Source organism: Leptonychotes weddellii, chromosome 10 (assembly GCF_054177405.1).
Source record: "Leptonychotes weddellii isolate Sample4059 chromosome 10, ASM5417740v2, whole genome shotgun sequence".
Classification (NCBI taxonomy): domain Eukaryota; kingdom Metazoa; phylum Chordata; class Mammalia; order Carnivora; family Phocidae; genus Leptonychotes; species Leptonychotes weddellii.
In genome coordinates this window covers 89,893,767-89,916,405 of record NC_138378.1, presented here as the reverse complement: position 1 = coordinate 89,916,405, position 22,639 = coordinate 89,893,767, and the positions used below count along the sequence as shown (strand labels likewise).

At 38.6% G+C, this 22,639-nt stretch overlaps 1 protein-coding gene and 1 long non-coding RNA gene across 7 annotated transcripts in view; one reads left to right on the top strand and one right to left on the bottom strand.

Annotated features, from left to right (window-relative positions):
• ANAPC1 (anaphase promoting complex subunit 1) overlaps positions 1-16,080 on the bottom strand; it is an 89,292-nt gene extending 73,212 nt beyond the window's left edge. For 2 of the 5 annotated variants that reach the window (XM_081796791.1, XM_081796787.1), the window contains exons 1-13: positions 15,837-16,080; positions 13,871-14,107; positions 12,461-12,622; positions 10,515-10,566; positions 10,191-10,291; positions 9,480-9,562; positions 8,314-8,387; positions 6,470-6,615; positions 6,026-6,246; positions 5,107-5,316; positions 2,491-2,586; positions 782-872; positions 625-690 (exon numbers count right to left, since the gene is read on the bottom strand). In XM_081796791.1, the coding sequence (XP_081652917.1) occupies positions 625-690; positions 782-872; positions 2,491-2,586; positions 5,107-5,316; positions 6,026-6,246; positions 6,470-6,615; positions 8,314-8,387; positions 9,480-9,562; positions 10,191-10,291; positions 10,515-10,566; positions 12,461-12,622; positions 13,871-14,083 (1,515 nt within the window). In that variant the 5' untranslated portion in view covers positions 14,084-14,107; positions 15,837-16,080. Of the gene's footprint in view, positions 1-624; positions 691-781; positions 873-2,490; positions 2,587-5,106; positions 5,317-6,025; positions 6,247-6,469; positions 6,616-8,313; positions 8,388-9,479; positions 9,563-10,190; positions 10,292-10,514; positions 10,567-12,460; positions 12,623-13,870; positions 14,108-15,090; positions 15,209-15,836 lie in introns of all 5 variants that reach the window. The other 3 variants (XM_081796788.1, XM_081796789.1, XM_081796790.1) reach the window with 3 other exon arrangements.
• A 93-nt stretch (positions 16,081-16,173) lies between these two features.
• On the top strand, positions 16,174-21,701 carry LOC115938428 (uncharacterized). 2 transcript variants are annotated; one of them, XR_014138222.1, is made up of 2 exons: positions 16,174-16,402; positions 21,223-21,701. It is a non-coding gene; the product is annotated as an uncharacterized LOC115938428 (long non-coding RNA). The 2 variants fall into 2 exon arrangements; XR_014138223.1 differs by lacking the exon at positions 16,174-16,402 and adding an exon at positions 19,259-19,370.
• The last annotated feature ends 938 nt before the right edge of the window (positions 21,702-22,639 follow it).

Below are 22,639 nucleotides of genomic sequence, written 5' to 3'. Positions count from 1 at the left end.
AATTCCAAAACTGTTAAAAAAAAAAAACTATATGGTCAACATATTACACATTTAATGAAACTTTACAAAAACTTTGAGACTTAACAAAGTACCCATACATCAATTTCAAAACTACATTCTTTATAAAACTTTAGGTTAACTTTTTTTTTTTTAATAATCTACCTATATTCATTAATGATTCCCCATCTGTGCCAGATAGCACCAATCCATCTCATGGCAGTGAGTCCTAGGCCTCCAAATTGGGACCAAGCTAAACTAGAGACTTCATTTTCAACTCTTAGAAAAATCTTCTGCCAAATCCTACAGCCAGGGGGTCACTAATATTAAATATTAGACTACACATTAAAAAAAAAAAAAAATCAGGGGCGCCTGGGTGGCTCAGTCAGTTAAGTGTCTCCCTTCTGCTCAGATCATGCTCCCAGCGTCCTGAGACCAAGCCCTGAGTTTGGCTCTCTGCTTAGTAGGGAGCCTGCTTCTGCCTCTCCCCCTGCCTGCCACTTCCCCTGCTTGTGTTCACGCTCTGTCAAATAAGTAAATAAAATCTTTAAAAAAAGAATGTTTAAAAATAATAATAATATCAAGGAGGTGGTCCTACAAAAGGATGAAATGCTACTTACTACTTACCCGAACCACTCCTGTGTACAGCACCAGGTTTCCACTGCCTTCAAGGACCAGCATGGTATCTATCTTCTGAGAGAAAGACAAAAATTTTATTTGCCAATCTGTGCAAATTATAAAACATAATGATTTTCAACTTCTCAAGAAATGTGCCTGCATTTACCTCCACTGGCGCTGCATCCTTTGCGTGTATGTTGGTGATGGAGCCAAAGATGAGCTGAGTTTTATCATTACTCTCTTGAAATTTTACACAGCTAAATATTAAAATAAAAAGAGAAACAAACTACTGATATGTCCAACAACTTATAGTGATCTCAGAGGTATTATGCTGACGGGGAAAAGCCAATTTTGAAAGATTACATATTGTATGATTCCATTTTATAACATTTTCAAATGACAAAATTATAAAAATGGAGAACAGATTAGTGGTCGCTAGGGGTTAGGGATGGGGGTGGGTGGGTTTAGTGTATGGGACTATAAAGGAGTAGCCATGAGGGACATCTTTGAGGTAATAAGAAGTTCTATATCTTGACTGTGGTGTTTGCACAAATCTACACATGAGAAAACTTCATGGAATCATATAAACACACACAAATGAGGACATGTAAAACTGATGAAATCTGAATAAGGTGTGTGGATTGTACTGGTGTCAATTTTCTTGTTTTGATAATGTACTATAATTATATAAGATGTTACCTCTGGGGGATAAAGAGTGCAGGGTACACAGGACCATCCCCCTACTATTTTGCAACTGCCTGTGTTTTATAATTATTTCAAAATAAAAAGGTAAAGAAGTGGACAAAAGATCATTTTTACCTAAAAAGATAAATGACTGGCCAGTAAGAACATGGGAAGATGCTCAACATCATAAGTCATTACGGAAATGCAAATTAAAAACACTTCACACCCACTAGAATGGCTACAAAGAGACAGACAACACGATAAAGAAACTGGAACTCTCATAGATTGCCAGTGGGAATATAAAAGGATGTAGCCTATTTGGAAAACAGTTTGGCAACTTCTTAAAAAGTTAAACATGAATATACTGTTCAACCCAACAATTAACCTTTACACTCTTAGATATCTCCTCAAGAAAAAAGAAATCAGGGGCGCCTGGATGGCTCAGTCGTTAAGTGTCTGCCTTCGGCTCAGGTCATGATCCCAGGGTCCTGTGATTGAGCCCCGCATCGGGCTCCCTGCCCCGCAGGAAGCCTGCTTCTCCCTCTCCCACTCGCCCTGCTTGTGTTCCCTCTCTCACTGTCTCTCCGTCAAATAAATAAAAAAAATATTAAAAAAAAAGAAATCATGTATGTCCACACAAAGACTTCTGCTCCAATGTTCATAGGGCCATAACTCACTATGGTCAAAAAGTGGAAACCAAATGTCCATCAACAGATGAATGGATAAACATAATGTGGTGTATCTACATAATGGGCTACTACACTGCAAGAGGAATAAAGCACTCATACATGTTACAACATGGTGGATCCTAAAAAACATTATGCTAAATGAAAGAAGCTAGCCACACAAAACCTACATTTTGTATGATTTTATAACATCTCTGGAAAAGGCAAATCTCCTAGGCAGAAAGCCTATATACAGAGTGGTTACCTGAGGTTGGGAATCAGAAGAGAGACTGACTGCCAATCAAACACAGGGATCTTTTCAGGGGGACAGAAATGTTATAAAACCAGATTGTAGTGATGGTGGCATTAACTCTGTAATTTTACTAAAAATAATTATACACTTAAAACATGTCAATTTTTTGGCATGTAAATTATTTCAATAAAGCTACTTAAGTCAAAAAAAGAAAAAAAGAAAAAGCAGCCCTACGTTTGTTGACACAGAATCAAAGGAAGTATGCACACTTACCGCAACTGGAGCTCAGACTCCACTAAAAAGCACAAGAACTTCTGCCCACATAGGTCAGATGTAATAAACACTTTTGAGGTCTGTGAATTTTTCTCTCTGTAGCAGATACATTAATAAAATAACTGTCAGCATTAGTTCCAAAATCTGCCACAATAACTCTTAATGAAACTATCCTGCAAGAAATCTTAAAACTACTTGGGCCAAGCATTAACACTGAAGACCTCACAACACTTCTAAGATTGGATCTTCAGGATCTCTGAGATTCCTTTCAGTTCTTTGATTCTGAGTCCATTCCACAGCTTTTTAGGGGATAAATTATAAGAAATTTAATCATTATCAATGACCTTTTTAATTCCATATTAGTAAAGTTACGTACTGCTAAAGCTGCAAACTTGAATTCCTACTCCTTAAAGGATGTAAGGGATCAGACCTCTTATAACATGACCTCTCCTATCCATCCTCTCTCTCGCAGATTAGGCTCTACTTCATCCCTCTTTCTGAAACCATCTCTAATTTCCAAAGATTTCTTTCTGGAGTGGTACAGAAGACCATAATTCTGTAATATAAGAATCTGTAATATAGTCAATTTACCAAGAGATATTTAAAGACAAATGATTTTTAAATGTAGGAAATTCTTATTTTATTTATGAGGAACAAAAACAGAGAAGCTACCTCAACACTGTATTCACAGCTTTACTTTCCTCCAACTATACCTATCCCCTAGCCCCTAAGAACATGTATTTATTTGCCTTCTGCATCACAGAGAAAATACAGCTATAAGGCTTGAGTCCAACCTCCTGCCCTATGTATCTAATAACCATCACTGTCTTTTGTCTTTCTCCTGAAGGCTAATCTCTCCACTTGTGCTCCTTTCTGGTTCCTCGTTCTATCCATCATTTCCTCTCTCCTGTATTTTTGATGCTTTCCCTACACTGAGTATGGTCCTTGCAGCCTACTCTCTCATATTAAGATAAAAATCTTCAAATATAAAGATGGACTGAATAATAAATGATATAAAGGACTTACTGTTAATTGGCTGGGTGTAAAAATGGCCTTGTGGTTAGGTAAGATGTCCTTACATTTTAGAGATACGCACTGAGGTATTTAGTCACGAAGACTAATTTTCTCTAATGTAATTCAGCAATAACAAAACTCTCCCTTGACCCTGAGACTCCCTCTAATTTTGCATCCTCATCCCCAATCAAAGGCAATCCATAAAATAATCCACATGTCAATGTTCGCTTCCTCAGTCCCCATTCACATCTTCCACCCCATTCCACTCCACAGCCCCTCCCCCAAGTGCTCTGGCCAAGGTCACCAGTGAACTCACTGCCATCCGGGTACCTCCTTTCCGAGCTCATTGCTTAGTGCCACACCTCACCAGCACCTGGCAACACTGGCAGCTTTCTTTTTGAAATGTTCTCTTCTCCAATGTCCCATGACACTTATGCTGCTTCTCACACCTGAGCTCTCCTGCTCTGTCTCCCTATAGCAGCTTTGTCTCTTTTCTCTTTTTATCCCCAAAAGCTTAAGTTTCTAAGACTTCAGTCCCTAGCTCTCTTCAACTCTACACTGCCAGATCAATTATTTGGAGGTCTCAGACCCCCTATGAGAATCTAATGAATGTAAAACCCTCTCCTTAGGAAAAGTCCTTATAAACTAACATGCACATGATTACTGCATGATGCTATGTTACTAGAACCTCTGCAACTGCAAGCTCATCCACAGGCCCTCCAGGAACCCAACGTCTACACACTCCTTAACTTCCAATCCACCTCCCTTGCCTCAATCACCACTTACAAGCCAACAACTCCCACATTTATTGCTCTGCTCTTTCCCCTAAGTTTATGACCCACATATAAAGCACCTTAACAGCCCTCATCAAATAGCACAGCCCTAAAGGGCAATCTCTCTCTCAAGCCTCCCCTTTCTTAACCCTTGCCTTTCCTTCCAACGTAAGCAAAGCGAGAGTATTTGTACATATCACACACTCACACTTCTGAACTTCTGTTCTGATCATCCTGCCTACTGTGCCCTTCTTCCCTTTCCTACCCAGCAAATACCTATTCATCTTTCCAAAGCCCTACCAGCAGAGTAGGCAGTGCCTCTGTGTCACCATCTTCAGCTGTCTCTTTTTGAGGACAGGGACAGTGACGAATTTGCCTGTAACCCACAGCCACTAGCACATGCACTGGAACTGGCTGAATGATCAAAGAGAACATAAAAGGAGAAGGGCCACACAGAACAGAGGTCTGAGCTGCATTTCCCAAAAACAACAGCTGACACTCAACTAACGTAAAGATAAAATTTTTAAAAAATGCTATAAAACCCCAAGTTTCTTGATCTAGTTGTTTCTCCTTAAAACATCAAACACCTCATATCTGAGAGATTCTTACTACGAAAGAAGAAATAGGAAATGATAAAAGAATACTTTTATAATCACTTTAATATCATTAATATCCTCTATTGAAACTCAGGTATCCTTAATATTTATCTCTGTAGTTTTATAAACTGATTATATTAAAAGATTAAAAGGAAACTCTAAGCAAAACACCAAGTATTTTCTAAAACTTTTACCAACATTTTTCTTTGAATATAAAAATATATATCCCAAACCTTATATTAGTAATCGTTTCTGTCCATAAATGGTCAATACAAAGTTCAGGAACAATTGGCTCTGTTTCTGGTGCAAGGAAGGAGCCATTAGAATTACTACTTGGAGAATGAGAAACACTATGTCTCTTTGGAGACTGATTATGGCTTGAAAGGTTAAACCTCTGCACCCCTGAGAAAGAGTGCACTCCTAAGGCGGGAGAATGAGCACGACTGCAAAATAAACAGAGAGAGGGCATCACAATTAACAAGGCAGGCTGACGGAACATGCTTTCCAATCATACTTTCTAAAACTCTATGTACCAAGTGCATTCATGGTATAATCCCAATCAGAAATACATTTTTTTAAAAGGGAATAACTACTTAAATCGTTCACATTAATGTGTTTTATTACATTCTAAAGATTTACAATTCTTGTTAGAATTCATCCTTTAATTTTAAAACTGAAAATTAGTTCATTTTCTGCCTCAGAACATGAATTGTTTTTATTATTCAAAAAAGTCCAAACTACATTCCTATATATTCAGATATATACATACCAACAAAACTATGTTCCCATATTACCAGACAGATACTAATAAAAATGAAAAAGTTAATGCAAAGACCAAAAAAAAGAAAGGAAGAAAAGAAAAACCAAAATATTTTTGAAATTAATATTCATCAAATTGCTGCCACTTAGTGATGGAAATGAGGCAACCAATCTTATGACAAGCAGAGGCAGCTTCTAAATAGGACTCATTTAAAAAAACTTTACTTAGTAATACAACTGGGATAATCGCTGTTTTCCCTAAAAAAATACCCAAGAGCTGTCAACAGAGATTTTAAATGCTTCAAAACATAGAGCGCAAGTTTGAAAAGAAGGTATCTCTTTCTTGGGATATCTTGTTTAAAATAAGGAAACACTTCCACACTTAATTCCCACCTTAGAGCTGCCATGTTGGAAATAGAAGGTGAACGAGAGTGTAGACTGGGTGAGGAGGTCGAGCGACTCTGACTGTGAATGGAGGAGTAATTCTGGAAAGGTGAAGCCACGGGGGAATCTCCTTTGGAGAGGCTTCTGAGGTGTGCTGTGAGGGAGCTACTACTGGCCACATTCTGTGGGGTTCCCCCCTGTTCAGAGAACTTTAAGACAACATTCTCTTCCTTAAGTCAAAATGATGAGAAGGGGGGAAAAAAAGGCAATAATTAGATTAAAAGGGTAATTTCCTGGTGAGAATTCAGGGTAGAAGCCAGTTATTAAAGACACAATATTTCTTTTTTCCTAAGAAGCTCAATGCATTTCACAAATGATTCTTCCAAATACATGTGAAAGCTTTCAGTGTTAACTATCCTTTCATACTAAGAAGTGACTTGCCTTTATCCTTACCTCTGTTTTGACTCTCCGGAGAGCCCACACAGAATGCAAACATTGAACAGTGTCATAGGTCATTATAATGGAGGGGTCAGTGTTGAGAAAAACAATTTTCATTGCATGATCTACAACATATTGCACCCTTGATGAACCAAAAAGACCTTAAAGATAAAATAGTAACGATCAGGTATTGAACAATGAACTTCACAAGACAGTTCTTTAATGAAATGACTTTCTATAATTCCCAAAGAGAAACACAGCCAATTAAGACACAAAATCCACTAATATATAATTACCCTGAATTTTTAAGTTTACTTTGGGCATCAACTTCCTCAAAATACATAAAGATAAGAATACATTACCAGTTTCCATTTCACATACATGCAATTACATGTTGAAGATGTGTGCTGACTCACTGTCCCATCGGCCACTGGGAGGTCTGTGACTACTCAACAAATGACTGATCTATAAACTGCAATCGACTATTCTGCCAAGTTTGACCTCTTGACTGTTTTTCTTCTGTATGAAATCTGTCCTCTATAATAACTATTCAAACAGAGTTGAACAGTACACTATTTACTGAGTATACATGCAAAATAAATTCTTCCTAGTCAGTTTAGCTTTTACTCCTATAGTACCATGAACTGATTTCTATAACCTTATCTGACAGCTTCCTAAATGCTTCCCTCTCAGTTAAAATATTTTTTTAATTTTAAATAATTATCTTACAAAAATAAAAGGTATTTTTTAAAGAAATGAATAAAAATCACTCATAATTCCACCATCTCAAAATATCCACAATTAATGTATTAGGGAGTATTCCTTCTAGTGTTTTTTTCCTACACGTATACATACACTTTTTATGCCTTTACAAAATTAGAATCACTGTATTCAGTTTTATATTCTACTTAACATTATGAATAAGCAATTCCTAAGGTCATTAAATAGTATTCAAAAACGTCATCAGTAATGCTTCACACCATTCAGTCATAGGCTCTAACATGTTTATTTAGGTTGTCTGTAATTGTTACCAATATAATACAGAATTATCAACAAACTTTCCTGTAAAAGGCCAGAGAATAAATAGCTTAGGCTTTGTGGACCACATAATGACTGTCATATAATGTTTTTTTCTACAACCCTTTAAAAAGATAAAAACCATTCTTAGCTCATAAGCCATACAAAAACAAGCTGTTGGCTGGATTTAGCCCATGGGCTGTAGTTTGCCAAGCCCCGATACAGAAGATTAAAACCTCAGTGGAATTTCAGAATATGTGCTTGGGATAAAGTCCTACAAGTAAAATTGGTCAAAAAATATAAACTTTTTTTTTTTCAGTTTTCAAGTCCTCATTATTTATAATCACCTATCATGTTTGGCCACATTTAAATTTTTAAGATCAGTATCTAGAAATACCTGTAGGAAATATTAAAGTTCTGCATCTCAGCAAATTATTTTATTATAAACAAGAAAATGAATTATTAAAATTTACACAGTACAGGCCTAAGAACCTACACTTTTCTTCAACAACAAAAAACAATTTTAGTTCATCTAAGTATTGTTCATTTACTTATTACTGAGGAGTAGTCATCTGTAGAGTCATCTACAGATAGGTTAGTGAATATATCAATGTTCCTGATTGATTATAGGCCCTATTTTTAATAAAAGAATAACTATGAAAACAGTTAATACCATGGTATTCAAGAAGTTCTTGCTTTAATATAAATTTTCATAATAAAAATGTTTAAACTACATTATTTCTATAAAACAAGCCCAATTTTCACAAAGCTCCTTCATTTCCTCCTATCCCCCAAACTTAAAAAAAGAGCTTATATGAAAGAATTTATAAAAATACACTTACTTCCAGATTTACAAACAAGTGGGGTTATTTCATCCAGTGGATGCAGCATGCTGAACATAGTGGGTAAAGGTTCTCTAGTAATAAACAAATAATCAGCCAATCACCAACACAAAATGATTCCATTTGTGTGTAAATTTTGCACTTTCTTTGCAAAGAAATATCTTCTTCAGATTATACAAGCAACTACAAATCTACCATCTCATAAAGCAAGCCTCTAAACTTTTTACATACTATTTTTCACAGTATCTTCTATTTCATTCCTGGAAATATCTCTTCTTGTGCACGGTAATTCTATGCATGCACACACACACAGGAAAATCAATACAGCCCAGGGAATCTCTACAAATAGCAATCATCACATTACAGAGCCAATGGAGTAATAACCATAAGGCAGTTTTTGGTTTTTTTTAAACCTCTCTTAGTGGCAGTGTGTCTTTAGCAGCTAAGAAAGAAATTTAGTGTCCTACATACATTTACAAAAAAGTGTCAAAAAAAAGGGAAGAAAAATTTCAAGTAAATAAAAAGGCTGCATTTTTTTAAGGAGTGATTAAAAAAGGAGAAAAAACAGGCCTTCTATCTAAACACAGAAAGATTAAATCTATAAGCAATTTTTTAAAAACAGTGTCTACTACTTGCACCAGACTATGACAGGTACTATATGTTCCTGCCCTTCGATGAGCTCACAATTTATTAGGGACACAAGGTAAACACGCTACCAATAAGCATCTACCATTTATTGTGCATCTAACATGTACTAAGTTCTATGTCAAAGATTGCATACATCAGCTTATTTAATCTTTGCATAAATCCTAAAAGATAAATGATAGTACTTCTGTAACAGATAAGGAAACTGAAGCCAAGAAAGCTCTAATGACTTGCCCAAAGTAACACAATGAAACAATGACAGCTCTAAGAACAGTCTTTATATCCGTAAGTATGTGTTCATTTAATTTTACTATGGAGGAGAGGAGGGAAGCAGTAGATAATTGTCAAGTCAGAAGTAGACCTCCTAAGTGTACAATACTGAGATGAGAGAAAATGGCATTTATCTGTGCTGTTAGCATGGAAATGATCATCATCCCAAACTTTTAGGTAAACATCTTTACCTCAAAACCAACACCAAAAAAGCCCAAATAATAATAAACTGAACCTAGTAAAATGAATACCTGGGTGGACCTGGAGGTACCTCATGTGTAGAACTGCTTCGTTCAAACAACAATCCATATTTGGTGGGCCAAACATTAGCAACCTATCAGGTAAAAGGACAGGAAAAAACAGAAGTAAAAGAAACTACTCTTTACAGCATGTGCTTAGGAAACCATAAAACATTAGATTTTCTTCTGACTTAAAGCTTTACAAAACAATGTGATCGTTAGCAATATTTTTTTAAAGTCCAAGACAAAATCAAATCTAAGAAAGAGTTCAATCAGAAATTCCTGCCACTGGCTAATAACAGTACCAAAATGACAATGTGATGAAATTTTAACAATAGCACTAGGTATAAAAAAGATGATGAGAAACAGGAAAAAGACTAATCTTTTTCATGTGCTTTAATATTCCAAAATGATTTCTTTTTATAACTGAAAAAAATCTCTCAGGAAAAAACTCCATAATTCACTTCATTAAATAATTTATTTTTTATGCAAAGGATGGAAAAATGGTAAGGATTAAAACTTAGAATTTGAATAAATTTTGTTTTATTTTAATGTATATTTTATTCAAATTTTATTTTAAATTTATTCTTTTTCAAATATAAAGTTATTTGAATAAAAATGACATTCTTGATTACTACAAAGCATAACAGCAATACTTCTGCAACCAATTAATTCAAGAATATTCTACAACAAAACACAAAAACAGTGAAATACTCAATTTACCTGAAAAGGTAAAGAAGCTATGTAATCCTTTCCTTCTATGCTATGCATGTTAATACATGAGCTTTGCAGTATACATATGCATTTTTCTACTTCTTCACTACCTGAAAAGAAAGGGTACAACAAGATTTATGCATTTAAAAAAAAAAAAAAAAATCTCAACAATCACAAACCGCAATTCCCAACAGCACAAATTCTTTAATGTACCATAAAAAAAATGCTTAGGCTAAATCACTATTACTAGTGGCTACTTATTTTGAACAACAAAAAAAACAAGGAGATAAACATTTGGAGTAAGATGAAATAAGATTTCAAAAAGAAACTTACTGTAGGCCTTCTCAGACTTATCCTGTGATATGATGAAGTCACACCACAGTGCCTAAAATCAAAACAAAACGCTTACCTGAGAAAATTGTATCTAAATAATAACCTATTCACTGACGGCATCTGACTAGTAACAATGACACCTACATAATACCTGTCCCTCCTTATGAGCTCAATACACATACCATGGGAACAAAAATGAATAAAACAAAAGCAGATTAATGATAAATATTATAAGGAAAGACAAACTATGTTTGCAAATAAGTTTTATTTTAAAGATTTTATTTATTTATTTGATAGAGAGGGAGAGACGGAACAGAAGCAGGGGAGCAGCAAAGGGGGAGGGAGAAGCAGGCTTCCCGCCAAGCAGGGAGCCCGATGTGGGGATGTGGGGCTGATGTGGGGATGTGGGGCTCGATCCCAGGACTCTGGGATCACGACCTGAGCCAAAGGCAGACGCTTACTGACTGAGCCACCCAGGCGCCCCATGCAAGTAAGTTTTAGAAAGCCAAAGAGTTAGAAGAGTTCAAAATCGCCAAGCTATTTCATAATCTCCAGACTTACCCAATAATCTTATCATTCTCAGACTCTCCTAGACTCATTTTAGAAAAAATCTTTAGAAAAATTAACATCACCTTATATCCAGTCCATTTGCAAGTTTTGCAAATTTTCCCAAAAAATGTCTTTTTTAGCTGATATTCTAGAACCAGGATTCAAAGTTCATTTAACAAGTTTCAAAAACTATTGCATTTGATGTCCCTTTACTATTTTTTAATCTAGAGCAGTCCCCACCTTCTCTTTCTCCCTTTTTTTTTCTCCCTGACTTTTTAAAGAGACCAGAATGTAGACTGTCCCAACTGTTTTCTCAGTGTTTTTTCTTTAAACTTTTTATTATGGGAAGTTTCAAATATGTATTAAGTAAACAGAATAGGAATGAATTCCCATCCGCCAGCTTCAATAATTACCAAGCTTTGGCCATTCTTGTTTCATTTATATCTCCAACCCACTCCTCATTTCCTGATATTTTAAAAATTGATCCTCTTGTCCCCATATTTCCTAAAATTAAAAGTTAGATCTAAATATTCAAGTTAAGTATTTCTGGGAAGAAAACTTAGTAGATGACATCATGTATTTCATGCTGCATTACAGCCAGAGGTGCGTATTACTCCTTTGTCCCACTACCAGTGACAATAAACTCAAATCAATTTGGTTGAGGTGGAGAGCAACAGATATCTCCAAAGTAGCGATATATTTGTTCCTTCATGTTAACAAGTAAGCCACAGGGTGACACCTTGGGGCCATGGTCGCATCCTTTTACCCAACAGTGTTAGTGTCCATTTACAATCATTGTCTCAATGAGTTTACACTGGAAATTTAAGAATGGTGGTTTTCTAATCCTACCATTCCCTTCTTATTTATTCATTAGCATTTTTACAAATAAGGGTTTTCCTCCATTAACTGGAGATGGACTGCATGTCTTCCAAAAAGGCAGGGTAAATGCTTAATTCTTTCCCTTTAATTACCAATTTCAGAACAGAGTTAGGTTTAATAGCCAACTACAATGATAGTAAAGTAGATGTTTTTCCTTTCCAAGTATTACTCTGAGCCCAATTTTTTTTATTCAATACTCTGCAATTAAAATCATCATGTGTTAAAATATTTTAATTTGTAATGTCTTACAAATTTTTATTGACAATAAATCAAATTAATCAAGGACAATGTTTAAAGATCATCATTTAACTGACAAAAGGACAGTATAAAAAAAGTGAGGATATAGAAAACAAATGACATTTTTATTTTCCTACCATTATCTTCACTACATTTTAAAATATACGTCCAGCTGCTGTGATCGTTCAGCTATGTTTTTATCATTTCTGTTAAATTCTAAGACAAAAGCTTTTTTTAAAAAAGTGTTAGTCAACTAAATGCTAAAATTCAAATCAACTCACCTGTTGAACAGGACTGTCAACTGTAAACGCTTTATAAACAGCCAATGCCTGGCTTTTACTTCCTTTGCTCCAGATCACCATATTTCCAGCCACATAGAGTTCCTCATCATAATCCACTTCTTCTCCAATTTCACTGACGCCTTTCCTTAACTGCCAGCTTTCCTTAAAAATTAATAAATGTAAGACAGGGTTAAAGCACTCCCTTTTTCAATAGTATGGAGCAATATTAATTAAATCAAATGGTCATCCAGATACAAGTCTCCTACTCTTGCTCTGCCTATGGAGTACGACTCACTCCAAACCCAACTCTAAGAATCTCTGGTGCCAATGATTAACAGACTGGGTGTGTATTATAAATCTTACAGGATTTCATGTACAAGAATTTACTCAAAAATTCTCTATATATCAACTGCCTCATATAATGCATTATTCTGCCAAAAATATAAACAAAAATTGTACCTATCTATAGAACAAAACCAACATACTTGGGACACTAAAAAGGTATATTAAGCATATGTGGGGGTGATGGAAAGGGAGTAGTGAGGTACACATGGGAATCACTGGTGGAGTTTACGCATAAGGCAGATTTCCCTGTTTCACAACTGCATATACACTCACCTTCCTTCCTTTGTCCTACGCATCAAAATGAATGGGAACAAGAAAGGTTTAGATTTCTTAGGTTGTTTTTAAGATTTTATTTATTTATTTGAGAGAGAGAGAATGAGAGAGAGAGCACGAGAAGGGGGAGGGTCTGAGGGAGAAGCAGATTCCCTGCTGAGCAAGGAGCCCGATTTGGGACTCGATCCTGGGACTCAATCCTGGGACTGCAGGATCATGACCTGAGCCGAAGGCAGTCACTTAACCAACTGAGCCATGCAGGGGCCAGAAAGGTTATAGATTTCTAACTACATAAACCTTCCCTCTCTGAGATTTTGGTATCACAAAGGGATAGGAAAAGGGAATAAGGCAGGAAAGACTGATCTTCTGATACATACTTGCATCTCATTCCCCTATTTAAGAATTACTACTCTATCTACTTGTGTAGCATTTCTTTTCTCCTCTAGAAACATGCAGGTCTTTTGCAGTAGGGACCATTTCTAACTCTACCATCTACTCATCAAATAACATGAAATCTGGTCTCTACATACGAAGTGAACAGGAGGTTTATAATAGACCATAATCATACTACTGAACTTCACAATCATTATGACACCATGAGTTACACATGTCTAAATAAAGTTATGACACTATAATACAATAATGTCATTATTTTAGCCTTGATTGGAATTACCAAATCTGAATCTCTACAAGTTGCATCATATTCCTTTCTGTTGCATCTGAGTAGTCTTAAATTATAAATAGATCACATCACTCTATGTTTCAAAAATGTAATGGGAAACTTAATGGAACCTTCTGTTTCTCGTGGATTGTAACCTCCTGAAGGGATCCCACCAAGCCAGCAGCACCATCAGAAGACCATAACTCAGAGGCTGGCTGCAGCTGGCGAAGTTGAAGGTTCAAAGCATTAGGGTGGTGCTTGCAGTGGTCTCGACCAAAAGGAACAAATTCCTGCAAATCCCCGGCTGCAATCATCGTTGCCCTTTCTTCATAGAAGTTCGACATGGGTTCCAAATATCAACATTATTTCTGCATGAATTCAAACACATTCTGGTCAGCTTCTAAAGTCAAAACCAGAATAAAAACGTCATAAAAGTTTACAGAAGACTCATTAATCCTTAGATGAGTGTCAAATAAATCCTATCATATTGTAGGTATACAAGTAATCATAATATCAAAGGGCATTCCAGTTCCATGAAAAGCATACCCTAAAGGATCACTGGCATACTGGAATGAAACAAAAAAAATATTACTAACTCATCAGTAGTTGAAGTACTGCTTTTAGTTGACCAGTCCACAAAAGACCTAATAAACTACCAAGTGTCATCAGCAGTTTTGACACCCCAATTCATTTAAACATATAACTACAACCAATTCCAATTTTGTCAAACCAGAACCAAGGCATGAATAACCCTGGCCATGGAATAGTCATGCTTGTAGCAAATTTAAGAGTGCTAGCTTTTAATTAACACAATCTATTACAGTACAGTTCATTAGATGTAGATGAGCTGTGGGTGGAAAAATACCTCTCTACCTCCAAAACATTTCTATATACAGTAATTGACAGCTTATAAAATTCTGATACTCTGCAATGTGGTAAAGTGGATGCCGGTTCTGTCTCTGAGACAACATCTACATTAGAAATAGGTTTTGTGGCATCACATTTAAACTGCAATCCTCGAACACAGAAATCAAAACAAACATTTGATGTCAGCACTACAGACAACCTTTAGTATCCGAAAAGCACTCACAATTAAGAGTTTAATTAAATTTGATTTAGATTTCTCATTTGACGTTTTTTTGGCATCAGTAATTTTCCTTGCTGCACTATCTCAAAGCCTCTGTAGTTCCTATGCAACAACCAGAGTTGCAAAGCTATTTTGCTGTGAATTAACATTATTCCTGAGACAACTGTATGTCACAATGGTGGCACTTATTTCCTCCTGCTAAAATTCAGAATTGAGAACAGGTGAACTTAGGACATAACTAATAACGTGCCTTATAAAACTTACAAGAAAACAACAAAACTCTGCTGGTCTTCCTATTTCCTAGTCAACAGGATAGCCAGCATTAAACTTGCGACTTTATCCAACTTCAGTTGTGCAATTTCGAAATGTTATTCTATTAAAACTTTGAGAAAATTACATTATTACATAATTATTTTAACAGTGCAGTATCTTTGTGTACGATTAAAACATATTTAATAGTTTTACAGTACCCCAAATTGCTATGTGTTTATTAGGACAACATAAAAAGCTACATATAAAAGTACTATATTACATTGATAAGCTATAAATCAAGTTATCGGCATTGTTTACGATAAAGAAAAACTACCCTGCCAAGTTAACCACAAAATTGCTTTAAGAAGAGACCCAAATGCACAGGAAAGGCATCTTGCGTAGAGTCTCCGCAAAAAGGCAAGAGTTTCCTCAGCCTCTTCAGGGTTAGGTGAAACCAACAAGCTAAGCGCCTGGGCCTCAAAAAATCCTGTGCGAGAAACAAGGGGCCGATATAGAAGCTGAGGCCCACACGGGACACCGCGTCTAGCTCAGGAAGGAAGTCGGCGAGGAGCGGCGCGGGGAGGTGCACCCCGGAAAGCCCAGTCCGCAGGCCGGGGGCCACCTGGCGCAAACGCGCGCTCAGGGCCTACCCCTGGGCTCCCAGCCCTCCGGTCACCGAACGCAAGTCAACTCGGAGCGGGTGCGAGGGTCACAGGACATGCGGTGAACCACCGGACGCTGCGGGCCCGGGCCCGCACCTGTGTAACTCGGGACGCGTCAGGCGCGGCGAGCCCCGGCTGCTCCCCGGAGGCGTGGGGCCGAGGGGGCCCGAGAGCAGCGGCGGGGTCGGTCAGGGTGACTCCTCTGCCGCTGCAGCTTCTCATTCCCTCTCCCTCCCCTATTCCGGAGGAAGAATGGGCAGCAGCTGTTGGCTGGACTGCGATCGACTGGCAGGAGTGCTGGGAAGCCACTCAGGCGAGATGTTCAAATGAACGCGTCCATCTTGGCTTTCCCGTCCTGCCTCGCGCAGGGGCGGGGCAGGGTGGGGCGTCGCGGGAGGCGCGCGGCACTACCTCGGTCCTAGCGCCTGCGCAGCTGCGGGAAGAAAGCGCGGGGCAGGATTTGCAGAGCACGTCAACCTCCCTTAGCGCAGCGCGGATCTCCAAAGCCGGCCTGCCTCTGCTGCAGTGTGTACCGTGATGGCTCCCCCCTGGCGTCCAGATCTTCTCCGGTCATGTCATTACAACTTGAACTGCCTCTTAACTCTGAATTAGGAGATATTCGGGCTAGTTTTCACTCCAGTCTCCTGACCCCCAAACGGGAGGTATGTACTTCCAGGCTTGGGACAGAAAGGGACGTGCTGATTTTCTCTCTTTGGCAGGGCACTTTAACTTTTTGGGTTCCGGGCCCTTTGAAAAGTTGATGAAAGTTATGGAGGCCCCCACAAAAACGTAGCGTGCAAGTTACGAGCTTCACAGACACTTCCCCTAAGGTTCATAGACCCAGGTTAAGAACCCAGCTTTATCCCTCCTTCTGTGTCTGTGGATTCAACTGTACAATACCACAAGAAACTAGAAAACTTTCTTGAGCTCTAATCTCCCATTGCATGGTATCTCTAGGTTAAAAGTATTGATAAGCGTCCTATTGCCTAAAAAATAAAGTTCAAGTTCTTTTATCCAGAAATGTAAAGTTGGCTGAAACTTTATGTCCACTGGGATTCCCCTAACACGTTTTGCGCTTCGTCGCCCTGGTATCTTGGTTCATTCTCTTCCTTTTATTTGGAATGTCAGCTTCAGGGTTTAGCTCAAATGCCTCTTCTCAGAATTCTTCACTCCAACAGGAAAGGGGCTGCTGAGGGCTGAATGTTTGTGTCCCGCCAAAACTCATATGTGGAAACCCAATACCCCACAGGATGGTATTAGGAAATGGGACCTTTAGGAGGGGCTTAGATCATAAGGGTGGAGCCTTCATGAATGGGATTAGTGTACTTCTAAAAGAGACCCCACAGAACTCCCTGCCCCTGCCACCAAGTGAGAACACAGCAAAAGACAGCTATCAATGAAGCAGACAGCAGGTGTCACCAGACACTCAATCTGCAGCACCCTGCTCTTGGACATCCCAGACTCCAGAACTGTGAGAAATAAATGTTTGTTGTTTTTAAGCCAGGCAGTTTATGGTATTTTTGTTATGGCAGCCCAAATGGACTAAGCCAGAGACTCGTTAAGAAGGCCTTTCACTATAGTCATTTGCCTGAAACCAAACTATCCCGACTTCCATGGCCTGATACGGGGAACAAATTTTGATCAACGCAAATTGACCAGCAGGAACAAGGCCAGAAGGAGCCAGACAAAGAAATTCCCTTTTCTTCTACCCCAGGTGGACTATTGAAAGGCATGGTTTCTCTACACCACCTGTCAGGAGATGTGCGTGGCTGAGGGGGCCAGCTGTCAAGCAGACTCGTGATGTTTTGGCAGCCTCTGTGACTGACGCAGCACCAGTACAGTACTTCTCATCCTTCCTGCTTCCTTTCCCCTTTCCTTCCTTGTCTCCAGCTTGGACATCAGCACTCATCACACTTGCCCCCAGCTCTGTCTTTTAAGGAACACAGGCAGCACAACCCATAAAGAGTTTCTTATGCTGCTAGTTACCCAATGTGTAAAGCAGAGTCACTGAAAGGATTCAACTCAGCTCTCCATCCTGAGTGTTCCCCTGCTACTCACAAATTCTCTCAAGATGCTTCTCTGCGGCCTCAGCCCACGATGTCCTCTGTGAGGACACCAAGGGCAATGTTGACATTGCCCCTCCAATACTCCCAAAGACCATCCAGCCTCAGGTACCAGAGCAGGGCTGTGTTCCCTGCAGAGTGGCCAAACACATCATTCTCTCCCACTGCAGCACTCCAGTGTCAGTAACAGCACTGCTTGCTCTCATGGTCTGATAAAGTCTCTTAAGAAAGCAAATCTTCTAGCTTCTGCCACTAACCTCTGCTCATGGGGGTCCAGACCACAAATCCAAGGGTTTCAGAGAACAGTCATCTCCTGTTATCTCCATCATCCTCCCATTCTCTTCTGCTAGCATTTGAGGCATCCCTTGGCTCAGAACACAGAAGCCCTGGTATAGACTCCTACAGGCAACCAACTCGCTGCATTTCTGCCATGTCCTCCAAGCAAGCATGGATTACCTGTAGGCCTCCTGAGATTGCATTTGGGATACAGATACACGTATATCCAGTATTATAAAGTAGACCTCTTCTGTTGGTGTACTTATCCAGTAATTAGCAAAATTCTCCATATGTAATTGGTGTGCCAAAAAACTTGAATAAAATCCCTATTTGTCACTTTTAATCTATTTGTGACAAAATATACAAGTCTCTGCCTTAGTAGCTATTGCTACATAACAATATTACCACAAAATGTGTGGGTTAGAATAACATATATTTATTATGTCACAATTTTGGTGGGTCAGGAGGACCGGCCTAGCTGGGTCTTCTGCTTAGGGTCTCACAAGGCTGCAATAAAGGTGTTATTTGGAGTATGGTCTCATCCAAGGCTCTGTTGGGGAAAGTTCCGTTCTCAGGCTCACTCAGAATTCAATTTCTTGTGGTTATAGGACTAAGGCTTCAGCATTTTGCTGGCTGTCAGCAAGAGGCTGTCCTCAGCACTAGAGGCCACCCATGGTTCCTTGCCACATGGGGTTCCCCAATATCATCAAAGCATGCAAGCCGAGAAGGCAATAGCGTTTACTCGCAAGAAGTCAGTCACAATCTTAGATAGTCTACCCACAAAAGTGGCATCTCCTCACCTTTGGGGGTTAGAAGGAAGTCACATTCAGGGGTGAGAGAGGATTATATAAAGAAGCACGGAGCATTGGGGGCCTTCTCAGAAGCAGCCCACTATTGTCTCCATTATTGTCTAATAAGTATAAGGCCTTAGACTACCCATTTTAGCTGAGAGTGAAATGTATGCCAGGTTCTTCCTCTCTTCTGAGCCCTTGCTGCTCCCTCCCCTCTCCCTTTCCTCTCTGGGCCTACCCAGAGCTCTATATCTGAGTCTCTACCAGGCCTACACTGGGCCCACAGCTGACCCCATCCCACCTCCAGTACTTGACAACTTCATAGTCTCAGAAACTACAAAAGAACTTTGGTTAAAGCCAAGTTTTCTGTATTTTAACTACTGCAGAGGAGAGACAGGGAAAACAAGCTGCTTCTCAAATGCCTGAAATCATGCTTGATTTTTATAGGGTTGAAGAAAAGGACCCAAAAAGTCAGGGACAGTTACCAGTTCATTTACATGGTAAGTGAATAACAAGAGGTACAATTAATGAGCTATCACATAATGTTTTCTGAATGTATTCAGTTTTGAGACTACTGGTCATATTTGAAATGCGAAAAGGCAGGCTTTATACACAGCTGAGCAAACCCTTACCTTCTTGGACCTTGGGTATTGGGACAGTTCAGGGAAGTGAACCCCACAGCATATAAAACACAATGCCTTCTCCATTTCAAACATATGACTAGCCCGGCTGGTCCAACTTTATGTCTCACAACGTATTTGCAAAAAACAGTTGCAAGATCTGGAACAATTTTTGAATTGCATTGAGCAAACAGGAAGCCTAAAAACCTAGGAAATTAGGGGTTTTATTCATTTAATCAAAGCTTGTCCCATCTTAAAGACAGAGTTCATATTTCTGATCTAAAATTTTTCTTTATCAAACACAAGGTTTACAATTTTTTGATTACACAATTTAAATGCTACCTTTTCAAATAATAACTCATTTCCCCCAGGAAAAACACAACAATCTTAGAAAACTATAATTAGAGATTAAATTGAGAGTAGGTCGCATATGGAAACTAAATAAAAGATTGTGTTCAACCATCTTTTTTTTTTCAAAGGCAACTCAGGTTAGTTTGGTTAGTACATTTTATATCAAGTTCTTGCTTCCCAATTCTGATTTTAACCAGCAATCCTTTACTATTTTAGGTCTCTGGTTCTCTTTGCTATTACTATAATCGCTAAATTAGTAGGCCACAAGACTTGAAATGGTGACGGTAATGGACTACTTCATAGTACAGTGAATATGTTATTGTATGGTACAGAATGGGGACCTTAGGTACAAATGGCAGCAAGCAGTCATTCTGTGGATGGGATGACAGTTCCCGTAACGTAACAAGCAACAATTAAGGTAGTGCCCTCTAAAATCCCTCCACGATCAAGGTATTCTTAGCCATCATTCATGCCTAACCAATCCCAGGTATAGAGACTTTACCAAGTAAGGGTGAGTAGTTGAGGTTGGTTGAGAAGCAGTAACACCACATGCTGAGAAAGAAGAACTACGCAGCTTGAATTCTCACTTGCCTCGTTAATAGGTTCGGAGGTAATTTTTGTACAGTCTTTACATTTCCGCCTCTGCAAAAAAAAAAAAAAAAAAAATGCTTTCCAATTCCCACAGGTAAAATGTGCCGTACATCATTCTCTATAGCTTTTCAAGAACTCTGAGGGGTTTGAAATTTTACTGTATCTGCCTGCCACAGGTCCATGAATGCCGGTAGAAGCCAGAAAAACCCTGGGTCAGAGATGAAGGATAATGTATTACTTACAGCAGTAGCAGCGTTATTGTACCAACCAGTACCCTGAGCCCCAGTTCCCACAGAGTGATGTGAAGAAGGCCACATGACATCTGCATACACATTGGGTTCCATCACAGGAAAGGAACAGTGAGGTTAGAAAAACCTTTAGTAATGAGCAGTAAGAACGTCTGCCCTTTGCTCAAAAGGAGACACAATCTCTGTCTTCAAAGGCTATAAACAAACCTGCCCTTTACTCCAGAGACAGACACTATTTCTATCTTCTAAGGTTTCCTACCAAAGGAACAAGGGCAGACTGCCCCCTTGAAAGGCAAGCAGAACTGTCTCCCAGCATGACGAAGTATAACTCTCTCCAATATCAAAGTTTCTTCCATACAATTAAATTAAAAGACACAGAATCTAATTTCACAATGGTTATGTATTAGTCATTTCTTGCTGTGTAACATTACCACAAACCTAGTGGCAATCCACATTTATTATTATCTCACAATTTCTGTAGAATATTAAAATAGCATGTTTGTTGTTTTATACCACTAAATTTGGGGTCACTTTTTACACAGCAAAAGACATCTGGAACAGAGAGACAATGAAGAATTAACACACATCTAAGGAAACTTCTGTACTATGTTGACTAGTGGCTTCTACAGCCACCCTCCCCTACAAATTCCACCTGGAACCTCAGAATGTGACCTTATTTGGAAATAGGGTCTTTGCTAATATAGTCAAGTTAAAGTGAGTTTATGCCAGACTACAGTTAAACCTAATCCAGTGACTAGGATCCTTACAAGAAAAAGAAACTTTGGACACAAAGACATAGACTCATACAGAAGGAAGATGGCCATGTGAAGGAGGAAGAGGTTGGAGTCATGCTGCCAAAAGCCAAGAAACACCAGGGATTCCTGGCAACCACCAGAAGCTGGGAGAGAAACATGGGATAGCTTCTCCTTCAGAATCTCCAGAAGGAACCAACCATGTCGACATTTTGATTTTGGACTTCTGGCCTCCTGAACTGTGAGAGAATAAATTTCTGTTGTTTTAAGCCACTCAGTTTATGGTAATTTGTTACAGCAGCCCTAAAAAATGAATACAGCTTCTAACATTAAAAACAAAAACAATGGGGCACCTGGGCGGCTCAGTCGGTTAAGCATCTGCCTTCAGCTCAGGTCATGATCCCGGAGTCCTGGGATGGAGCCCCGCGTCAGGCTCCCTGCTCAGTGGGGAGTCTGCTTCTCCCTCTACCCTTCTCCCCTGCTTGTGATCGCTCTCTTTCTCTCTCTCTAATAAATAAATAAAATCTTTAAAACAACAACAAAAAAAAAACAATAAAAAGCAACTTGGAGTAAAGGGAGAATAAACATAGAGAAGACAGCTTCTCAGGAAGAAAAGTAAGGTTTTCAAATAGATAAGAGAAGTTAAATGATATTGCAATGTGAACTAGGAAAAGTATACCATAAAAAGGAATAATCAGAGCAAAAAAGAATTCTAAGAAGTTAAAAATATAGAAAGAAAAATATTCACTAGAACAGTTACAAAATGAAGATCTCCCAGAAAGTAGGACAAAAAGTCAGAGAAATGGAAAATAGGTAAGAAAATATAAGAAAATAAGAAGAATGGTCCAAGAAATCAAAATTCAAACAGGAGTTCCAAAAAGAGAGAATAGAAAAAAGAGAGGGCACAGAATCAATAAAACCAGCAAAATTGTCCAGAACTATAAGACCTGATTTACTTATTGAAAGTACCCACCAAGTGCCCAACGGTGAATGAGAATAGATGTACACCAACTCTAATCTCTGAATTTCAGATACATTTTTGAAGAGATAAAACAGATCTTCTACAAAAAGTGTTAGGAGTCAGAATGGCTTCAGATCCATGGTAGACTGACTGCATTAAGGGCCCTAATTAATGGCCGCCCTATATCCATAAGCTTTGCCATGTAACTTTGTAGTCCCTTTCTACTTTGACGATGGCCTTGCCCAT